The 23320-nt window shown below is 38.4% G+C and overlaps 1 protein-coding gene across 20 annotated transcripts in view; it reads right to left on the reverse strand.

The window, feature by feature from the left end:
* The window catches only part of LOC107100615 (plectin-like), a 140145-nt gene that overhangs the window by 19446 nt on the left and 97379 nt on the right, over positions 1-23320 (reverse strand). For 8 of the 20 annotated variants that reach the window (XM_015399176.1, XM_015399179.1, XM_015399183.1 and 5 more), the window contains 24 exons: positions 20910-20971; positions 15870-15959; positions 15238-15273; positions 14156-14233; positions 13969-14073; positions 12444-12610; positions 9894-10009; positions 9704-9807; positions 7187-7306; positions 6071-6166; positions 5852-5979; positions 4885-4978; positions 4428-4582; positions 4015-4330; positions 3838-3915; positions 3595-3756; positions 3396-3500; positions 3215-3310; positions 3000-3125; positions 2715-2867; positions 2478-2632; positions 2261-2387; positions 1649-1832; positions 1506-1532 (listed from right to left, as the gene is read on the reverse strand). In XM_015399176.1, coding sequence (XP_015254662.1) covers positions 1506-1532; positions 1649-1832; positions 2261-2387; positions 2478-2632; positions 2715-2867; positions 3000-3125; positions 3215-3310; positions 3396-3500; positions 3595-3756; positions 3838-3915; positions 4015-4330; positions 4428-4582; positions 4885-4978; positions 5852-5979; positions 6071-6166; positions 7187-7306; positions 9704-9807; positions 9894-10009; positions 12444-12610; positions 13969-14073; positions 14156-14233; positions 15238-15273; positions 15870-15959; positions 20910-20971 — 2880 coding nt within the window. Of the gene's footprint in view, positions 1-1505; positions 1533-1648; positions 1833-2260; positions 2388-2477; positions 2633-2714; positions 2868-2999; positions 3126-3214; positions 3311-3395; positions 3501-3594; positions 3757-3837; positions 3916-4014; positions 4331-4427; positions 4583-4884; positions 4979-5851; positions 5980-6070; positions 6167-7186; positions 7307-9703; positions 9808-9893; positions 10010-10694; positions 10834-12443; positions 12611-13968; positions 14074-14155; positions 14234-15237; positions 15274-15869; positions 15960-20909; positions 20972-22826; positions 23214-23320 lie in introns of those variants that run through there. The other 12 variants (XM_015399169.1, XM_015399175.1, XM_015399178.1 and 9 more) reach the window with 10 other exon arrangements.

Consider the following 23320-nt stretch of genomic DNA (forward strand, 5'->3'; position numbering starts at 1 on the left):
CTTCTTTTCTTGGCAAACCATCCTTTCATTCTTCTACATTTAACATATAAACAAATAATTCATGCAGTTTTCTGTGTGTTATGTTTCAGAAACACACTTTTCAATAGCACACCCTACGTTGCATGTATCAAAAACAGTACATATAGTGTCCTAGAAAAGTGAGATATTCATACCCTTCTTTTTTTTTTTGCAAGACACCTCAATGTATTTCATTTGGACAATTTGTTATTAATAAAAACGAAGCAAAATATTATCTTAAGAGGTAGAATTAAACATGTGAATGGTTTTCTTTTCTTAGATATATAAATCAGATAATAGTTCTGCGTAGTTTTAATTAAATCTTCAGCTAAGAGGAAAAATACAGAATTTCAATCTTTTGTAACCTTGAACAAGTTTTCTTCTCCTGTTATGTGTTTGACTCCACACTGCCAGCTTGTTAAAGAAAACAATCCCAAAGCATGATGCTGCCGCCACCATATTTTACGGTGGGTCTGCTGTGTTTCGGGTTTTCCTCCATAGAGCATTTTGCATACTGTAGTGTATACGTCATAATGTTTAGTTTTAATGGTCACACTGGATTTACTTCAATGTATCAGAACAAAAGGGGGGAAATCACTGATCTCTATTTATTCACTGGATTGCTGATAGGCCTTTGGTAGTACATGGTGCTGTGAAGTCATCAGCCACTATATTGGTACTGCCTAGTTAGACCGGTTGGAATGTAAACAATATGTGCGCTATAGCATTGAACAACAATGATGTTCTCATTTTCAGGGGTTCTTAAATCTTTACAAAAAAAAAAGATAAATTCATTACTTGGACACATACTTGCAGTTTAATAGCATCAGTAGATTTACTGTGATTTATGGTTATATGTATATCACATTGCATAGTCAGTATGAAGTTCATGATGTCTATAAACTATGTAATATAATATATTATACAAATCCATCACAGCAAAATTAGTTTGTTAATTGAGTATAATAATACAGATATGCCAAAAGTGCTAAATTGATGATGTACATGTACTGTAATATACACGCATTGATTAGATTATGGTAATGACATTACATTACAGGCATTTTTATGACGTGACTCCGTGAGAGTAGGGAGTACCAAGATGGCGGCAGGTGACTTCAGTTTTTTTGGGCCAACCAGCAATCCAGTGAATAAATAGAGATCAGTGGGTTAAATACACATGCATTGCACTTTTAGATGTTTTTGTCAATAAAAAATGTCATAAACATTTTTACTACCGATGTAACAAAATACTAAAATAAATAAAAGGTATGAATACTTTTTCCTTCATGATTTTAACTCAATACAGCTATGAAATGCAGCTGTTGTGGAGCCGATGTTAAAGCAGCTTGAGAGCCAAAACAACATGCTATCAAACACGACACTAATCTCCACACTAAAGTTTGTGTTTGATCATTCATCCAAAGCTGGAAAGCATTGAAATCAGCCCGCTGTGAGGTAGCTTCCACTGTCTTAAAGCCACTCACCTTTGAGTTTAACAACCTGAAATTGTCCTGGAAGGATAATTGACAATTTTATTGTAGAGGTGTTTACACCTTCTGTTCATTATCTGGTTCCATGATGTCATTTTTTTAAACAAAACCCATTTTGTGTTTAGACCTAGTTTTACCTTTCTCCATGGAGCGAAGCAGGTTGTCAAAATGCTGGCTAACTTTGTTGTAGTCCTCCTCCACCTGCATACGGTCAGCAGGGCTGAAGAGCTGAGAGTCCTGGCTGTCACGCAAGAAGTCTTGATAGTGGCCCTCCAGGTTTCTCATGACCAGTCGGTACTCCTCTGGTTTCATGGTCTTTAACTGCAGACAGAAGAGAAGAATTATATAATTCATGCATGGCTCAATGCCCTGGGTGGCATGCCATCAGGGAGCGGCATGAAATAAAAATAAAAAAATGTATAGCTCTGAATTAATTTTATGCTGCTAATGCTTGTTCAGGTTAATGGGAAATAAGCTCTCCCAGTGTTTTACACAGTTTAAAAAAATAAAGTCTGATATAATGTACTGCTAAATAACTGATATTAAGAAGATATGATATTAGCATTCCTTAATACAGTGGCAGAATCAGAGCCGAACCCAAAACCCATAAGTCTGTAAAATATTCTGCACCTCTTGCTATAAACATACATAACAAAATAGTGGGAAAGCAAATACTAATTTAACATCTAAATTAGGCTGGAAGACGTTGTTTTTGTTTATCTGTAAATCTTTAAAAGGTTAAAACCAACCATGCTGGTGTTCCAGGAGCGGATCTGTGTAAAATCTCTGGTCAGGTACTGCCATGACAGCAGACTCTTCATGTTAATGTGAAGTATTTGCCACATGGAGGACATCTGCTGAAGATTTGAATTCAGACTAAAGCAGGGAAGACATTAAAAAATAAGGTTAAATGTATGAGGGGCAGAAATTAAACTTTTTAACTCTGTTTTTTGTTGTTATTTTTACCTTGATACGCTGTCCACTGCCTCCTTGTTGACTGGAGGAACAAGGAAGCAGACTGAAGGAACCACTGCTTCATTTCCAGAGCGATTTAAGACCTTCCACTTGAAGGGCTGGGAGTTGTTGAGTAGAGCACACTCCTCTCCTTTATGGACTGTGATCTGAAGCATGTGATGCATATTTAGGAGCTATCTCAGTAATACTGATGAATCCAAAGCTCATATTTTAATTCAATTATCTCACCTCTTGTTGCTTGAAGTCGCAGACAGCCTGGATGGGCAGCTTGCCTTTGATGGGTGTGGTGGGATTGCGAGGTTTTAGCTGGACGATAGACTTAGACCTCTTGTTCAGTCCAGTGAGCAAAGTATTCATTTCATTTAGATGTTCCTTTTCCTCCTATTTAGAAGGAAAAAATGATAATCAAGCCAATATCTCCCATATTGTTTTGCTGTGGGTATATTTTCCTCAAAGTTCTCGAACAAATATCAAATATACATGATGGTGATTAAATATTAACATCAAACCCACCACAGCATCCTGCAGGAGATCCTCCAGGCGTGTGGCAGTGGTAGAGCGGTCGCAGTTGTATTTCTTCTTCATGCTTTCTTGCATCTTCTTCATCTTCTCCTGAGCTTCTTTTACATCAGCAAAGAACTAGAACAGAAGAAGACGCAAATTGGTCAGAGTTATGAAGCGTAGCTTCTAGATATAAGAAAGTAAACATTAACAAATGTAGTTCCCACCTGGTAATAAGCTGTGTTTTCTTTAAGGTGAGCTTCTATGCAGCAGCACAGCTGCAGGATCCAGCTCCACTGAGTCTGCAGAGCAGCTGTGAAGGCCTGGAGAGACCAAGAAGACACCTGGTTGGTATGGAACAGAGTTATTTTTCGAATGCTTTATTTAGGTTGTATCCTTTGTAAGCACCTCAACGGTTTTCTTCCCAGGATGTCCATCTCTGACAAGTTTGTCTCCCATAGCCTGGATGTCATTAACCTTCTTCTCTCTTAGCTCCAACTCTCGCATGAGGCCCTAGAAAGTCCAAAGGACAGAGTAAGATGAATGAATGAGTTGGTAAAGGTTTCTGTCTGTAAATCCATGAGGCTGAAAGAAGTTATGAACCTACAGAGTAATTTTCCTTTTTCACTGTCATGTTGGTGTTCCTGTCACTCCAGTCATAGTTGACCTCCTCCTCTTCTTTGTCGTTCAGCCACATCAGCTCTTTGGTCGCCGCGGTAACAAAGCCGTGCAGCAAATCTAAGTTCCTCAGTCGGGATTTAGAGGAGTTCTGAAACATAATGTTGATTTTGAATACATCTAGAAATAAATCCAAATTTATTATAGGGAATGTTTAAAATAAGTTATTTACCAGCAGTTTGCCATACTGCAAGTCCAGTTTTCCCAGGTATTCTCGGTACGTCCCCTTGCTGATAGGTGATAACTGGCTCTGTAGTGGAGAAAATGTTACCGTTTTAAATGAGAGGCTGGAGATATGAATGCATGCTGTACAGTGGGAATATTATGATCTGCAGGTTCAGAATCAGACCTCGTCAGATTTGGCACGTTCAATCTTGGATTTGAAGTCCTCCACACTCTGATGCAGACCCCTGTGGCTGCCCAGCTGGGACTCCACAGAAGGCAGATCTGATCCCCACTCGGCTTTATCAATGCGCCGCTGGTTCTCTTCCACCCAGGCCAGAAGGTCTTGGACATAACGCAGCGTAACATCATCTATCTCTGGCCGCACCTTCATACTGGTCTGTTGCTGCGTCTGTGTTATGGGGGCCTGGACAGTGGAAGCCTTCAGACGGAGGTTGTAATCGCTGCGCAAGTTCACCAGGCGCTCATGAAGACGGTAAACTCTGAGGATATGAAAATATTTTTAAGCTGTTAGTGAATTGTGGCCTATCTGGCTTCACTTACATTTTTTTTTCTTTTTATGGAAGCAGTAGAAGTTACCTGCGATACATCTGTTCTGCCTGCGGGTGGCGCCCATCCTTGAGCATCTGAACATCATTAAAAAGCAGGCGGATCGTGTTTTCTGCCTTGTCCAGCTCACGGTCTACCTCTGCTGTGTGCTGAGCTGGTTTCCCTGCATTCAGCAGAGCGATGTCCTGAGAGGAAGACAGCCATCAAAAATATGAGGTTCCAGCTCTTCAAACCAATTAAAATAGTTGTTTTACACAAACAAAAGTTTGCTGCAGTGAGGGCTACAACCTTGTTTCTATAAACATTGTCCATATTCTGTTGTCTCCTACTTTGTAGTTTCTAAGCAATGAATCAGATATTTGAAATGTTTTGCAAACGGGGAAATGGCTAAAGCATGATCTGACCGTCATGTGGTCAAGCAATGTTTTTTTTTTTCCCAAGGGTTAAGATCTTAGTAGGAAAAACAAAACAAAACACACACACAAACCTTCTGCAGCAGGCTATCCAAATGATTGAGATGATCGTCACACATCCCGGACTCCATCTGGACTTTACTGAAAATCCTCTGCAGCCTCTCCAATCTGGATAGCAATGCAATACATGTAAGAGCAGTTCAACACAGCCTTTATCATTAGGTGGGAAATCATGAGGTCACATTGAAGCCAAATATTCATGCTTATCAGCTACCTTCAGCTCAACAGTTTGATCAGACTGAAATAAATCTATTTCTTAATAAGTTGCAACAACCTAACAGTAACTGGAGACAATCAGGTCTTTTATTAAGATATTTGATACCAGCAGACAATGTTCAATTTACACAATAATATTTAGGAAACAAGTTAATTTAGAAAGACTTAACTTAAAAATCTAACTTCTAAATCTAAATCTTTAACTCTAACCAGGGTTCCACATCCAATCACCAAAATGAAGATCTACTTTTATCAATTCAGGCCTACTATGTCTTTCTCCTGCATAGATTCAGTCTAGTTTTGGGGCTAATGAAGGAAAAAGTAACTTTATGAACATCTCAGCTCCTAATAGCTCCCCTGACCAGACAGGCTAATATCTATATTGTTTTTTCATTGTGGTGCAATAATTGTTCAATCACTTAATTTAAATAACATTTATTTTTTGTTTTTGGTTTTAGACTGCAGGTCTTAGTCCTGTCCTGGGGCTTCAGGTGATATAAGGACAGATCATTTAGATAAGGACATTTTAATAATATGAAAAAATGTTTTTGACTTGAAAACGTAATTTAAAAAAATGTGGATCGTTGAAAGTAATCAAGGAGAGAAAATATTTTTTCTTTTTTTTTTCTTTATTCTGATGTATAATTTAGGTTCTACAAAAGTTAGGTACCTCAATATTAAAATTATCAGCCGCCATCATCTGGTCACCTTAAACACTGTCTTTGGTAAAGACATAAAATTTGCATCCAACAATGTAATGGTCACCTCTCAAACTCAATCCTTAGGAGTCGTTCTCTCTCAAGTATGGACACGTGAAGTCGGCCCCACTCCTTCTCCACATCGATGGGATGGTAGCCGGGGGGTACCTTGACCTGGCCAGCATGAACCGCACTCTGTGGAAAAGTACAGATATGTAACCGTGGGTGTTCATGTGAGATTTTTGTTTGGAACACAGCAGTGTGGAAAAAAGGATAATGGACTTGCCTCAAATGACTGATAGATTTGTTTAGAGCGGCTCTTTTCAGACTCTTTTGGTGGCAGCTCTGTCTCTTTGAACTTTAAGAACCGACGCCAAAGAAGCTGAATATAAACAGAAAGAAGTTAATGTTAGACAATAGAATAGAATAGAATAGAATAGAACAGAAAATGCCTTTATTATTCCAAAATGGGGAAATTTTTGAGTACGGTTCGCCACTTAGATTTATTTCTCCTCTTTTGACAGTTGGTCTTTTTTTTTCTGAGGGACATTTTAGATTTGATTCAAATATGCTTAAAAGTTTAGACTTAAATTATTAAGCAGGGAGAAAAGGATGGAGAAAATCTCTAGGCTTTTCTAGTGCTTTCACTACTTTATCAAAGATCCTATCAATGCAGACCATAAAATACTTTTAAAATGTGGTGCAAAGTTACTTTTCAGAAATTCCCCCATATTTCCAAAACATTTTTGCATTTTTTTTAACGTTTATTTTGATGCATTTCTTTTTAAAATTAAATAATTTGCTCAACTTTTGGACTTGCCAGAAAATCAATTAACTTTTCTTATTCTTGCTCAACAAATAATACACTGTTTGTTAAGCAGTAAGTGTTGGGTTGACAGTAATGTTGCTAAATTAATGCACCATTCGCCTAATCAGACATCACATGGAGCTCTTCCCTGAAAGGACATGTTCTCATGACTGGTGTAAATGCAATCAAACCTATAACATCAATTCACAACCTTTGATGGCAGGCCAAGAGTGCCACACACATAACACTACTAAAAAAAATCCCCTGCTTTAATAATGCAAACAAATACATTCCTAACATTAAATGGTACTTGTGTTTGGTGGTGCAGACAGGGAGTGGCAGGGCGATAGATCTTTTCAGGATCAGTTAAAACAGCAGTATTTACTCAACAAGGGTTCTGCCCAAACTGCTATAGAATGAAACCTGTGAATAAAGCTGTCTTTATCTGTACACAGCCAATAGACATTAATATATGTTCTTTTATCCAACAGCGGACGGCAGTGAAAACATTTTTCAGATCATTCTCAAAAACTGAACAGGGTCTTAACCAGTTCAAGACCATCTTAAAAGCAGAACCTTTAGGTTTAGGCTCACCTCAATCTCTTCATAGCTGCTGGGGAACTTCCTCTCCTCGAAGATGGTGATATGGTGGCGGATCCACTGGAGCAGAAGGGTCACCAGCTCATAGTACTCCTGCCAGCGCAGCTCCAAGTCCTGCAGCCGAACAGCAGTAAGGAGCATGAGAGTTTGAGAACAACAGGAGGGCTCTTATTCGGCTTGTTTGGTTCGCTAACACACCACCCTGAATTCAATTTAGTGGCAACAATCTATGTCTTGTGTTTAGAGGAGGAGGCTGGTGAAGGGGTAAACAATCGGAAGAGACTCAAGGCTGCAGATTTCTAGCAGAAACTAAAACTATTTCTACACCTCAACCAACTTTTCTGGCAAAAAACACATCCTGCATGTATGTTTAAGTCATACCATGGACGACCGGAGCATAAGCTGCAACATTTAAAGGTCCTCAAAACTTATGATTTACAAAAAAATACGATGTCATGTCAAAATAAAAGGCATGATTCCAAACTATTGATTATTATTAAGCAAATATACATGAACGTTGTAGTTAACTTTCAGAGTATTACTTAAATGACGCTCTGTAAAGGTCTTAACGGTTTCCTAGACAACATCAGTGAGGAAACAGCAATATGAAACCACAAAAACTGTCAGGAACAAAGTTTAAAATAATATCCCAAACTCTAAGTATAGATTGAGGCACGCATCAACCCATTACCTGAATATAAAAAATGAAAATCTTAACTTATGACCATAAGAGGCGTGTTAATCAGAGAAACAACCAAAAATTTTATGTCAGTCCTGGAGACACTGTGGGTTTAAAAAATTAAAATGGGAGAATAAATTTTTTTCATGAAAAAAAAAAAAAAAAAAACCCAAAACTCATTTTGTTGGACCATTAAAAAATTGAAAGTATTTTCCAGACAATAAGCCAGAATTTTTTTTCCCCTGTGCTTTGAACCATGCAGTTTATAAGAAGGTGCGGCTTTTTTGTGGATTTTTCCTAAACGCCAGAGGGGGGAAGTTAAAATTGGAAATAAAAGAATAAGGGGCTAATTTTTATTGAGCACAAGAACATCCTAGCAGCAGACACTAAGGAGCACAAATGTTCCGAATTCACACAATTTGACATTTATTTGCCTCATTAAAGCTGCCGAACCAAAAAAGAGACAGGGCTCAACTCCTGCAGAGCTGAAATAAAGAGCTGATGAAGCACCATCTTTCAGTAGGAGCTCTTACTGCAGCGAGCAACAAGGTAACGGGAGCTAGCATGCTTCTTCATTCTACTCTAGGGGCTAAAGTATATATAGAGTGCCCCCTACAGGTTTAGTGGAGACAGTTCAGTAGATATCAGAGGCTTAAGCCATTTCTCAATAAGTGTACTTGTGCGTTCTCATGTGCTCGTTAACGTCTTCAGCCCTAATACTGTTCCAATTCACAAGAACAGCAGACCAAAAACGGACAAAGTCCCAGGATGTTGTTCTCGCCCGTCCCTCTTTACCCAGCATGCATCAGAGAAGACTTGTCTGTTCTTGAGATTGACAGCTGTCCCAGCATGCACTGCGGCAGCAGCAGCTTTAAATGTAGCTCTCACAGAACTCAGAGTATTAACTTAAAAGTTCTCTTTTGTATTGCCGTTGTTCAATAAAAGTACATTTAAAGACCACTTGAGGTAAAAACATTCTACTTTAAAGCATCACTGTGTGGTCCATTTAACGATTTAATGCGTAGAAGTTGAGAGGACCGCAGCAACGAGCGGAGCTCCGAGGGTAAACGCAGCCAGAGCTAATCCTAGCCCGTCTGCAGCAGTCTTCTCTCGACATAGCCGTGTGTGAAGGACGGCTGACTATGATGGCTTTTTTTTTTTTTTTTTTTTTTGTTGGCAAAATGTTCATTTGATTTGTGTTTAAAAAAAAACAAATGTGGGGACGGCTTATTTTAAGGTACGCTATATAGTTAGGAAAAAAAGGGTAGTGCTTGGGTCATACGAGACCAAAACTGAAGGTTCTAGCCTACATGCAAAACACGTTGTGAGGTGAAAAACTGTATGATCCATGGAACACATTACCCCCAACTTTAGGCTTGTAGTAGCAGCACCAAGCTGGGGGGATGTTTTTCTCCAAAACGGACAGGGAGACTCAGGGTTGGTAAAAACTGCTTAGTACCGAAAGAAAAACACCAAAAATCTTAATGTTTTGTTGGTGTTGTAATGTAGCACACCATTGGTCCTGGGTTTGAGCCCCAACCTCTGGTGCCTTGCTGCATGTCCTCTCTCTAACCCATTTCTTGTTAAGACCGCTTTCAAAATAAAGGTCAGTAGAGAACATTAAGACCCTTTTTTTTATGTACTACCAATAGTTCTAACAAAACCTGGAGTAGATAAGTTTGTAACAAAACAAAATGTAAAACATTCAGTTGGATATGGAAACCTTAGACACAAAATGTCTTCATTTTAGAATGAATCTGACCATTAGTTTCCACTTTTGTGTCATGGAAAGTATGTTTCAAAGCTTTGGCTAATCTCGGTGGTCTGCTTACATTAGCCCTGGCACCATCGCGGACATCAACGCGAGGCATGACGTCATATAGAGATGAAACATAAGTGATGATGGATTTTTCATCAGGATGTGGGACATCAACATCTGAAAGGTTAAAATAGCATCATGTTTAATGGCATTCAACAGGAGCTGGTCTTCTTTGTGTTAAAATTGCTGTAGGCAAGCCATACCTTCAGGGTCCAGCAGGCGGGTCACTCCCAGGTCTCTTTCTGCCACACTGAAGGCCTGTTCCAGATTTTCCAGGTTGGTCTGTCGGTATACTTTGCCCATGTCAATGAGCCTGGGGCTGGTAAACACAAAAAAAAACAGCAGGTGATAAACAAAAGTCGAATAGACAGAGAGGAGGTATTCTAAAGCCACTGAATCACAATACCACATTGAATTTATTATATTTGTTAGTTTTGTAGAAAATGACACTATATTATGCATCTAGTTAATGTTGCAGATGCTAAACATTGGATTTTAGGTTTTTGTCACATAATATTGCAACGCTAGAACCAATGCACGGTATTCATTGGTCTGCTTTAAATGCTTTTAAAAATGTACAGGCAGCAGAGTTGTTGAAGACTCTGTGCCAATGGCAAAATGCTGTAAAACAGGCAGCACATCTGCTCTTTTTCTGAGAAACCCACATGAGCACCTGCCTTTTTTGTCCTCTGGCTGTTTGACTCTTCCTGGCACATGTTAGAGCATCTTTAGGTGGAATGTAATTTACTGAGCAGCTCACATATTCAGATCTGACACATTTCGAGTCAGCGGCCAGCCACAGCTTGACTAACAGGAGACAAAAGTTCAAGCCTCTAGATTGAGGAAAAGGATGACTGAACGTGTCGCATAACTTCACCCTATTCATTATACAGCTTTAAATTGCAGTGATATATACTTAATTTTTTTTAAACCTCTAAAGTTAATACATTTAATTGCAAATGCGGTTCTAACATATTAATAACCAAAGCAGATTAAAATCATACAGCTCTCTGTTGCGTAGTGTGGAATAGTCAGCACTTTGTTTATAAACAGAAGCAGGATTCACATGATGGATTTCTCTAAAAGAAAACTCTTGGGTAGGTCTAGAAGAGGCATTTGTGCTCCGGGTTGATCTTCCATTAGAGCTCCATCCTTGGCTTATTTCTTCGCTAATGGAACGAGTCACTGAGCTATGAGAACTGCGCCCGGAGTCCCAGGAGGACGCTTCTGATGGGATGTCCTCGCACAACATGAACACCCGATCATTCGTGTCGGTAGGAGATCTTGACACACTGCGGAAAAAGCCTGAGCTCCCCTTCCTCTGTTTAGACCTCTTTTTCAAAGTGAGCATTTTAAAATCTGCAGCCGGTCCTCAGTCAGAGTTACAAGGTCTGTAGGGAAGCTGTTCTACATGCAGTTGCATGTCTTCAATAAAAAAACAATTATAACAGGTTCTATCATCGCCTGAAAATCCACCCCGTAGAGTCCCAAGAGTCCATTGTCTTCTGAATGTCCTTAATTTTCTGCAGCATTGGTCAGAAAAAGTAGCCTCCCATTGGTCCGTCCTCAGTCCCTGCTCTTAGTTACACTTCACCTATGAAAACTTTGACTTCAGCAGCAGATCTTCAATTCAAGATCAAACTATGGACATTAACTCAAGAGAAACGTCAGTACTGCAGCAGCCATACAGACGTCTGCCGCAGAACAAATCAGCGGTACAGGTTTCACTGTGTCCCACAGTTACACCCACACCACACCCTGGTCTTAATGAAACGTAGCAGAGATCAAACACAGAGTCTCTATAACAGAAAAAAAAAAGTGCAGGCTGCTTAACTCTCCAGCAAAACTTGCCCCTGCAGGTATATTTTCTATTCAAATCATAATAGCTTGGCAGATTTCATTTATCTTATGATATCCGACTTTTTTCTTGTTTGCACAGAGATTTCAGTTTAAAACCAGCCACTGGTTTTCTTCACAGTAAAATCCTCATGAGAAAATGATATGCATTCACCTCTCAGAATGTTTATGCACAAATCTATCGGCAGCAGGTCTGACAAAAAATACATAACATCTATTCGTGATTCAACTTATTTAAGGCAAAAAACTGGGGACTTTCAGTAAAACCAGGCTTTCAGCAATTTAATCCCTTCTAAATTCACTGTTCTTAACCAGACAAACCAAAGGCAACACAGAATTAATCACTACCAGGATCCTCTGCTATTATCGGAGCCCTAAAGGCTTGAAACTCAAACCCATATTTCAATAAGGCAGCAGGAGAATGCATAGAGTCAAGTAGAGTAACACCAGCACATATTTTTCACCTTGCTTTTTGTATTTCAGCATGAGTACAAAACATATTTCCTGATAAAGATGCATACGGCTGCTATTATCTGCCTTTTTAGGTGCACTGACCTCACTATCATAAAACAACCAAGTCACAGTAATACATAAAAACTTTTAAGGAGTAGCCACCATCTTGAGATTGAATCAGACGGCATGTTTTAACTGGCAACAGGAAGGATAATCTGAAATCTGACAGCCTTCCAAGGACTCACCCCTTCTGAACTGCACTCAGTATTAAATTAAAGTAAAATGTGACAGTAAAAGCCTGTCAATTTTTCAGTTTTCTATTGCCATAGGGCAGATGTATTTGGTATAAACCAAAAGGGAGCACGTTGGTGCAGTCGCTTTTAAAATTTCCTGTCTGTACTTGCACCAGATTTTCTTTTCTTAAGATCATTCAGCAGACTTACTAGTGCCTGTGTATGACGGCGTTGAAGAGTTTGCCGTCCCTCCAGCTGGTGGAGAAGTTGTCACAGCGGATTCCCTGGTAGCCTTCTGTCATCCTCTGGGACCAGAGCAGCAGCTTCTCCTTGGCTGTCATGTCTTCTGACTGGCCATTGACCTGAATGTCTGAGATCTGACACCACAGACATAAAAAAGAATCATTTTAATCCTAAATATGGTGAAGAAGTTTGGAAAATATGTGTGAAGAAATTTGGAGAAAAAGAGAGTAATTAGTGGAAACCAAATGATCCAACTAAATGTAATGATCGAACACCAGAGATAAATGAAATACTAAAAAGCCTGAAATAAATTCATCTTTTTTTGATACGGCTGCATAATTTAACTTAAAAAAACAGGAAATATAGCTTTAAATTTTAATCAGCTTCATTCAATTTGTTGTATGAAACACATAATAAATGTTTTCACATTGATAGTATTTTATCCACATCTTTTGAAATGAGATTTACTATGGATAAAATAAGTGAAATTATTTCAAGGCTTTTTTCAAGATAAAAACAATATTTGTTTCCAGAACTGAGCAGGATGTATACTTAGCCATGTGAAAGAAAGTTTAAAAGGTGACGTTGTCTCTGGAATCCAGATAAATTCATATTTGGAAACTTTGGGTAAAGAAAAGATGACTCACAGCTGGCAGTGAGTCACAAACTCCACTCTTCAAATCTTCCAGAATTTATAAAAAGGGGGATAACTTGGTAAAACGTTCATAGATATTAATTATTACAAACAAACACTTCATATAAGGTGGCTTAAATCAAACTGCTTGAGTATAAACATTTGGCATAAGCAGCTGAATAAAGTTGTCATCTTTTTTTCTGTATCTAATGACTTGAATAATAAGCTGGGTGGATTTAATAATTCCATTATTATTTGATCCCAGCTCAGTTTTAATCCATTTACCTCAGAGCTTCAATGACTCATCAGAAACCACATCCCAGCTGCCTCCTGTTATTCACTATTGTATACAAGTATAAAGACATTGTATCTGCAGGACATAGCTGATAAAATTACTAAATAGTCCCAGTGTGTCTTATACTTGTCTTTCAGTTTTTGAAATCTAAACCTAAACTGTACTCTTTAGTGAGAGGAGGGATGTTACCAGATCTTTATGGTTGATGCTCAGGGATTTCTGCCTGGCAGCTCCTGGCAAACACCAGGAAAGTTACAATAAGGCCTGGATATTTGGGCCTAGAAGAGCGGTAAGCCAGTAATTTGGATACTCAACAGGACACACCCTCCTCCTGGGAAGGTAGACAAGAGTGAGTCATACTGGCACACTCTAATGGTGCTTTGTTTCCTTTAACAGTTGAAATTCAGTGAAGTTAGTCTGTTACTTCATAGACTATAGGGAAAGTGATTATTTCTTGATGAGAGAGCCATGTCCCCACTGATTGGTTCCAAGGAGATGGAGAAGCAGCAGCTGAGATCCCAGAGAGAGAGGATAAGAGTAATAAAATGGAACATAACACTGACAGAGGAGGAGACCTGGAAGTGGAGGATGATGGTCCATATTAACCCCAATGTCAGCTTGGGGTTTCCGTCCGCTATGTCGTCATTTCGGATGTTAACCAGCTTGACCTGTCAACAAACAAGAGCCATCTCATTCTAATGATGTTCAGGTAATAGCGGGTGTCAGCGCACACCTCACTGCACTCCTTACCTGTCGGTGTTTCAGGAAGTCCAGAGCTATCTGTACATTCTGCAGTTTGTGGAACCGCATGCGTCCTTTCTCTCTGGGCTGGAAAGGATCAAGGCGACACAAAGAAGAATCATTAAATGGACTCTTTGTAGAGGAAACAAAGCCAGGACAGTCCACCTGGTTCAGTGGTAACTTTGACAAAAGATGATGAGAATGAAAATGTAATCAAAATTAAATCCCTGGTTTTCCTGCAGTCTTTTAGAATTATAATGTATTTATAATATGTATATATACACTCAATAATCTCTAAATAAATATCTCAATTTTCTAGAAATACACAGAGAACAGAAAGATTTTCAGTTTGACCTGCCTAATGGCTGGAAGTAAATGCACCAAGTTTAGAGAAACCAATCATTAACAATCCTTTTCATTGTGGAACCTGAGGGATGAAAACTGAAAGTAAGCTTTATTTGGTGATCTGTAAGCTTTTTTAAGCTGAAGGCAAAGGAAGATAATATCTAAAAGAAAAATACTTCTAGGAAATGTTGAGAAATACGTTCGTAGTTCATTCAGGCTGTGAAGGAGAGATTTTCAGATAATAGCGGGGGAAAGATGGATTACAGAAACTGCTTCATTTTCAGCTTTCTGTCTGTCATACTGTAGATCACAGCTGCTTTGTAAATGCTGGCAGCCTGTTTTATACCTGAGATTAAGGAATCAACATTTTCTACATACTACTAAAGAAGACAGCTGTTTTACAGCTTTACTAATCTGTAGCAGGAAAAAAAGCAAAATGAAAATGTCAAAAAAAATTGTTTCTTTTTTTAAGTTCATTTATTACTTCTTTAAGTGAAATTAGACTTTGCTAAATTCAGTTCTGACAGGTTTATCATTTACAAAAAGCAGATATCGAAAATCGGCGAGAAAATGATGAGATATTGTGAGGTACATCTTTACTTTTCTCCCCATTAGCTCCATTCTGAGAAGCTTTCCATTAAAGGAAACTTAGATATCCAGAGTTCTATGGATGCCATGCAAAGCCGACTCAGTCACAGAGAGCAGGTGAATCATTACGGAAAACTGCAAGTTCCAAAGCCACTCACCAGCCGAACGCTCCTGACCATGTCTTTCTCCCTCGGCTAGCGAGTGAAATGTGACGGAAAGCAGACGAAGGCCAAACAGCAAAGATCAGAGCAGAGGTTAAGGGGAGGAAAAATGGAAGAAGAAAGAAGAAAGAGTGGAGTAGAATAGGACTGTGGATCATATTGGAGAACGTTTCACAGACTTTCACACAGAGCAGAGTTGCGCTATTAATATGTCACAGTTTCAAAGACTTTCGATAAAATGGACAGAGCTGGAGCTGAAGTTAGTAGCGATGAAGTAGAGCAGCTGTAGCAGAGAAACTAAACAGAACTGAAGAGCAAAAAATTCAAAACAAACTGCCTGTAGATGGATTTAATTGATATAAAAACACCCAAAAAATACAAATAAAACAACTTGGAATCATCCAAAACCAAATACAGAAAAATTTTATCATTCTGGTAATCAGATTCAACTCAGCTTTAGCATCTTTCTCATAACCATTTGGTAATTTAATCTAATTTGTTCTTAGAAGGAATTAATTCATCCCCAGGTTAGGCGAGTTGTGATGCAATATGTCAGGATCGAGCAAACAATGCAGAGCTCAAGCAACGTTTCCTTTTACACAAAGTCTCAATCTGAAGACAAAACTTACCAGAGTTTCCCCGGAGAGGACCTCCAACAGTGAGATCAGGTTATGTCCATCCCGAAGGTCTTCATACAGATCTGTCACATGGCGCTGTGACTGCCAGGGGGAGAAGACAGAGGATACATCATGAGGATATGCAAACACAAATAAAAAACAGCTAAACTTGCCAGGTGAGGAATCCGTTGCATCTGTAAAGTATTTATATTAGTCACCGTGTACGCTTAAACCAAATGTGTCTACTGTGATGAAGAGTGACTACCCAACCAGGAGTGGCACTTCAAGCATTTGACATGCTGAGGTGAGTGTATCACATGGTGCAATAAGTAAACACCCGATTTCCGCTGATGAATATTTAATAACATTATCAGTATCAAGTCATGTCGCCTTTTTATGGCATGTAATGTATTTCAGAAGGATGCAAATTTTCAAAAATCTCTTAGATTCTTTCTTTTTTTTTAAAATAACATAACATATGCTTAAGTATACATAAACTATAAAACAATACTTTTTTATGCTCTCGGTTGTTTAGGATAATGGCCGCTCCTGTGATTTATTTTACACAAACAATCACAAACGACTTTAATTTTAAAACCCCTTTTGACTCCAAAAGTCAAGAAGGATTGCAGAAAAGAAAAGACTGAAAGACTTTTCAACAGAAGTTTTGTGCAACATTCGAACAAGCAAACCTCTACACAGGTTAGGAATGCATAGCCTGGAGGAGCCAAGCCTGACTGCAGCTCCAGATGCCAAAAAACACTAAAAAAGTGACAGATTTTCTAAATAAAATGAGAAATTTAAACCTTTAGGATGAAAAATGTGAAGATATAACCAAAATGAGCACTTTGAATGCATTTAACGTAAAGGACAATGGTAATTTATCATACATGGCAGTTTGTGGTGTTACTGTAACAAGACAGAGTGCCAACAACAGCAGTGAAAATGAAATAAAAAATAGTGACTTTGCTAGGAAACTTAATCTTGGATCAGGGGTGAAAGCTTGATATGAAACATGTGAGGAAGTGTTGCCTGTCCATGCAAGACAGACACTGATGAAACAGAGTCTTATACCAGCATGCTATCACCTACCTCTGAGCTCCGAGCCTTAGTGAAGAGACATCATGGAATGCAAAGAAAGTTTTAGATTAGTTCTAAAGCTATATGATAAGTAGCCACTAGAGGTCACTCTTTACGCAATTATTTAGTCATCTACCTAACAGGGCAGACTACTGTGAAATATGTACCTTTGTAATGCCTGTTGGAGACCTGTTTTCTGGCAGATTATCAAGCTATATTTTAATATAACAAAACAAAACCACATGTGATTTAATAACTTGTACTGCCAGGGAAAATGGTTTGTAAATGGTAGAGGGAGAATAAAGAGCCGTCTGTCAGCGCCCGTTAATTACAACACTGTAAATGTATACCTGAACATTTAGTGCTGAAAGATATGTGAATGTTTATCTCTGTTGAGTCAGAACAAGCTCATCTGCAATGCTTTGCAGATCTAAATATGATCAGTATCTCTTTATGGTCTGATCCGAAAGTTGGAAGATTAATAAATCACCTTTTAAGTCAAAACCAATTTTTTTGAGTGCTGCCTTTGACTACTGAAGTTAAAGTGCTAACTGGGGTATTAGTTTAAGGTTGTGATCCAACTGTTTTACTTTCTTTATCATGTTTTTTTTTTTTTACTTTCTTTTGTTCTGCTTTTTTGTGGTCTAATTGATTAATTTGCTTTACAAATGTTTTTGATTTTCTTCCGCTTTTATTTGTCTTCTATTTTATTTTTTAATTCATGTAAAAGACTTTGAATTGTCCATGTACTGAACTGTGCTGCACAAATAAAATGCCCTTGCTTTGCCTTTATTACTCCTCCATTGTTTAATATTATTTCTATGTACATTTTGGGCCTGAAAAAATACCATTGACAGAAAAATGATTCCCATCCTGTTGCTTGGCTGAGATTCCAGCTTTTCTTATGTAAACTGAAGAGGTTAACTGAGCAGGGGACAATGATCAATGACATTGCTGCTGTTCAAAGAACAGGCAGGTTCTATGCTGTTGCCCTTCAAGCAAACCATTTAGTCATTAAGTCAGTTTAAACTCCTCAAGTGGTGTTTAAGGTTAACACTTTCCATGCCACATTCAAACATGTTTATCTGTGTTTGAACTTGCACTGTTTACTGCACATGGCAATGTGTGAAGCATTGATCTTTTGCTTGCTTTATATGGGAGACCTATAGCAAATGTATCAGTTAGCCAAAGTATAACTTACAGGCTTAAAAACAGTCTTATCTAAGGTACCTAAACAAATGTAAAAATACATGGATCTCTTAAAAAATCCTATGATAATACTGGGTAAAAATCTCATTCTCTTAAATAGTACAGAAAAACAGAAACATTGAGTAACGTCTGATTGCTCTACTTAGAACAAGATAGCAACTATTTAAATATGTTGGTTTAAAATAATCATATAGTAAGAGGACTGAATGGGGCTTATCCTTTCCACTCCATGGCTTTATAGTTTTTTATCTGTTACTGGAAAATATTTTCCAAAAGACAAATGGGCCTTTCTTGTAGGTGTGGATAAAATACATGTGCTCAATTTCAGCCAGCAGCATGAGTTTAGGGTGGGGCAGCTGGAAGAAAATAACAACCACTTAGATATTCTAAATGGAAACTCATTAAAAGTGCAATAATACTAATAAAGGTCTAATACTGTAGTTTGCTTTTGTAAACAACTTTTAACTATTTGGCGTGTTGATGAGCTGTTTAATTTATATCTGTTCACACAAACTGTCTTCTGCACCTATGTGGTGAAGTGAAAGGTGCCAAAAAAAATTGTTCTAATTGATATCAAGGTCTGAAATAGTGACAGGATGTTTTAAAATTGCAGAATGCACAGATTTTTCTAGTTTAAAAACTTTCAATTAACGGCATCTCTGAAAAGTTACAAAAGTTCTTATTCTCTGGTACGTCACTGGTCTTTTCTCACAGCAGGAGGCTTGGTGACAGTCGGGGCAATCTCAACATTGCATCTCAACTACAGACGATGAACATTTCACCCAACTTCATATCCATAAGCCTCAACCATCCCTTTAAGCTGTGTATTATAGAAAGTACACACCCAGACCCAGGAGTCTGGGCAGCACATGTGCTACCGTGAGCCTCAATCACCATGAGCTTTGGGGCGAGAACAGAATTTGCCTTTACAGCGGGACTTAACTGAGACCAGATGTGTTTGACTCACCGTTCAACATTCATAGAAAACAGTCAGGAGGAACAAAAACTAGTCTCGACAGGATGCTTTCCTACAGTCGCATCTGACCATGCAAGCAGGGAAGCATGGAAAGAAAAAAAAATGTTCCTTTAGTTTCATTTTAAGTAAATGAATAGGACCAATGTCTGGGAGTTAAAAATAACGTAGAGACATTTAGCTCCACATACCTGTGAATATACAATATAAAATACTGCTGCCAGTGGGAGCTCTGTGGCAAACAGAAATATTTTTACTGCTCAGAGGGAGGTTCTTTGTTCAATAAAGGCTCGAGTTTCAGGCCTAATGAGGATTTCTAGAGTAAGGCTTATAGGGCCTCCCTCAATCCTTCTTCCGACCTGTTCTCTGCCATGAATGAATGATTCCCTGGTGGGCTTTCAGACAATAATCTGAGAATAGATTGATGTAGGCGACAGCGGACGGATGCTGATGGGAGGTTTACACAGCTTCTCAGCTGATGACAGGCAGGACTCCTGGTAAGCCGCGCCATCATTGTAATATAGTAGTGACTGAGTGTGAGAGAATGACTGACTAGTCAGTGTATATTTAAACAGACATAAGGAGGGATGTTGGTGGCGTTTCTCATAGATATGTTTGCAATGAACAGATGAGAGATGAACTGCATGGAACAGAGTAACTTTCCAGTGTCCTTTAATCAAACCTTAAACTGTAAATTAGCTGCAACATCTTTCAGGATCATGATGAGTTCTTTTCAGAGGAAGGAGCCACACAATCTATATTGCATAACCATAAGTTGTAAAGCCTACCAAACAAATAAAAAAAAAACATTTACCCACATACAGAATTTACTGACTGTTTCACATTAACACAACTATAGATGGTGAAATGGACTCATCAGCCCTGATTAGTGACCAGACAGCAGGAAACCCCCGAAACATTATCTTTTTTTATATAGCATTAAATGTACCAAACATAATATCTACCAAGCTTTTGTAACAACAACATTCATTTGTGTGCTAACGGTTGCTAAGTGAAGAAGACATCAGGGCTACTGTTTACTGTATCAGTGAGGATCTGAGATGATGTCAGATGTGTTTAAAACGAGAGACTTCTGCAGATAACAGGCAACCTGAACGTATTAAAGCTGCTCTAATTTATCTCTTTGAGCTAAATCCTCATGCAATATACTAAAAAACCTAAACAATTCTTTGCTTCAAATGTATCTTTGCTCCAACCTACACTGCAAGCTGCATTCTGAGGAATCACATCCTAGAAGATCAAACGATTGTTCATATGAGTGTAAAGGTACTCGGTAAGGTTGGAACAATTCTTTGCTCCAAATTTATGATAAAATCCTGTATCTCAGACTCTATCGTCTCTGGTATCTGGTGTGGTTTTATATCTATATCTTACATAAATAAACCAACTATAATTCTGAATGCTGTTCTAACATATTTTTAAAAAAAGCCTTTATATATAGAACTGGTACTGACAGCTTAAAGCTATAAAACACTAGGACAAGACAAAAAATACAAATAATCCACAAAATTCTGATTAGTGCATTTCTATATAACAGTACAACTGTAGGTGATAAACATTGAATGTGAAACCCATCTAGTAACGTTTACCTATATTGGACACTAAAGCAGGACTATATATTTTACTTAAATGAGCAAAAAAAGCATGATGTCAGTTTTTAAGCAGTTCTCAATTTATGTCTTTTATAATTAACCTGATTGAATGCATTTGTATGCCAGAGTGTCGACCTTGAGATGTGTTCATTTCATACAAGGGGAATAGGATCTTACCTTCATCAAATGCTTGTTAACCCATTTTGTGAAGGTTTTCTTCTGTACTCGATCTCGCTCATCTGGAAAATAAAGACACAAGAGTTATAGATCAGACATGCTTGGTGCTTTGGTTTGGCATGCATGCACTAAATTAATACAATCTGCATGTTCTCTTTAACCACTTTAATCCTTGCATTATTTGATTCACTAAACCTTTAGATCTCTTCATAATGTTAATGAAGCAGGTAGAGCATTCTGATTTTCTTTGCACCATTGCACCTATAGGGTGGTGGTAGGTGTATTGCAAGTCATCCTAAAGTGAGAGTTTTGCAGATTTACCATAAAACTAAACAAAAGCAGATAACAGAGACATCAGACTGGTTTGGTTCCTGTCAGACAAACAGATTTCTTTGCTCAGTGGAAAAACACCTGAAGCACTTCTGTGCATGCCACCATCTAACTCAAGATACATACATTACACTGAATTCATGGTGGGAGATTAGCCCCCATTGTCCAGAAAAAAGATTATTTGACTGCAAGCTGCATTCTGAGGAATGACATGCTAGAAGATGAAACGATTGTTCAGATGAGTTTAAAGATACTCGGCAAGGCTGGAATTTGGCATGAAAACTATTAGAGGGAGCAGTTTCTCAACAAGAAACAACAAGACCTTGGTGGTGAACACACCCACTAACACAGCAAACACACACATTATCACCTACTGTTATGATATTTAGGGGGGGGGGACAAAAAAACCTCAAGGTGTGTTTTTCCAAAGATCATCATGGGAATGAGTCTGTTTCTGGCTGCCTGACAGAACAAATAAAACAAAGGTTTAACCAAGCAGTTTTAACTGACTATGACAGTCAACAGCCCAAACCAGCCATTCCGAGGAACTGACGGGAGACTCTTGACATCTAATTGACATCTAATTTGACATTTAATTTATTAAAATAAATACTAAAGGGACTGACTGAAATAACACAAAGTCTAATCAGACATATCAGTCAGGGTGTGACTCACTGATACGCCCAACAGTGAAATCAGAGACCACTGATTTAGCAAAAACAGAACATTGACACCAACAAGGTGCAGTAGATTTTTTCACTTGACAGACAATAAATATGCATGTTTTATCAGACTCAATCTTCCTGGAGTCATTGTTCTTCATTCTTTAGAACTTCACCCTTTAATCTTCAAAGCAAGGAAAACTGAGCCTTGTATGTGACCCCATGACTCTACTTCCTGTAAAGGAGGAAAGGTTTTACCCAAAGAAGAAGGATAACCAGCTTGAGCCCTACATCAGGCTGCTGGGTGATATTAATAAACTCAACTTCAATAGTTTGTATAGTTTTTTTTTTTCTGTTTTACAAATTAAGCCATCAACACAAGTTTTCATGCAAAAATTGGGATCATCTTGAAAATGTTTAATTGTCTTCTAGATTTAAATCTATTTTATCTATGAAAGACCAGCTAATTGTTTGCTTTTCTATGTATCACATTCCTTAGAATTCCTTCATCAGTCTGAACATCAAAATGGACCCAAAAGAAAGAAGCATATGAAGCTCATCAAGCGTTTGGCTTCTAGAGAAGACAAATAGACTGTTGCTAAAGTGATTAATTTCTAAACATGCGTGTAATACAAGGGAAATCAATATTAAGTTTGCTTTGACTACCAGACAGGAAGCCGCTGATGCATCACAAGTGGGTATCCTCCTTAGTGGCTAAAAATAAGGTCATTCTACAAACTGTGTGTTTCTTTCCACTGAATAAAAACTATGGGTGTCTTTAAAGTGGCAATAAGCTGCTGTGAGATGTTTGCCAATCTTAATAAACCACGCTCGTCTTTCGTTCCTGAAATTTCCCGTACTTGTTCCCAGCATCTTCCTACATATCAAAATCAAGCCTAGCAATACAGCAGAACATTACTTGTACCTTTCCTCCCGTCCGTAGCCTTAAGCATCCCTTGGTAATAACCATCATCTGAGGGCATCCTGTCTCTCCCCAGACTGTCAGTTGAGAAATTCCTGTACTTCTGCTGTTGCATGTTCATTATGACCGTTTGAGGGCTCACAAAATAAAACTGAAATAATAATCCAAAGGATGAAATATCCCGGGCAGGTTTCCCCTTGATAGGAACCTGAGCGACTCTTGCTTCTCTCCTTGGCTCTTTTGGTTTGTCCCAGAGTGTGCAGCCCTGTTGCCAGAATCCACTAAAGGTTTCACAAACCTATGATTTCTCTGTCTTTCTATCCTCTCCTAACCGCCTCACTCCCTCATTGGTTTCAGCTCTGCCCTTCTTTTTCCTTCCTGTGTTTTTTTTTCTCCCTCTTTCCTTTCTTCCTCTCACTCTCTTGTGCCTGTGGGCTACAAAGTCTGGGCCTGCCCTTGTGAGTGAAGTACTGTGTATTTAGTGACGTATGCGTGTG

Source organism: Cyprinodon variegatus, unplaced genomic scaffold (assembly GCF_000732505.1).
Source record: "Cyprinodon variegatus isolate N-32 unplaced genomic scaffold, C_variegatus-1.0 Scaffold993, whole genome shotgun sequence".
Taxonomy (NCBI): domain Eukaryota; kingdom Metazoa; phylum Chordata; class Actinopteri; order Cyprinodontiformes; family Cyprinodontidae; genus Cyprinodon; species Cyprinodon variegatus.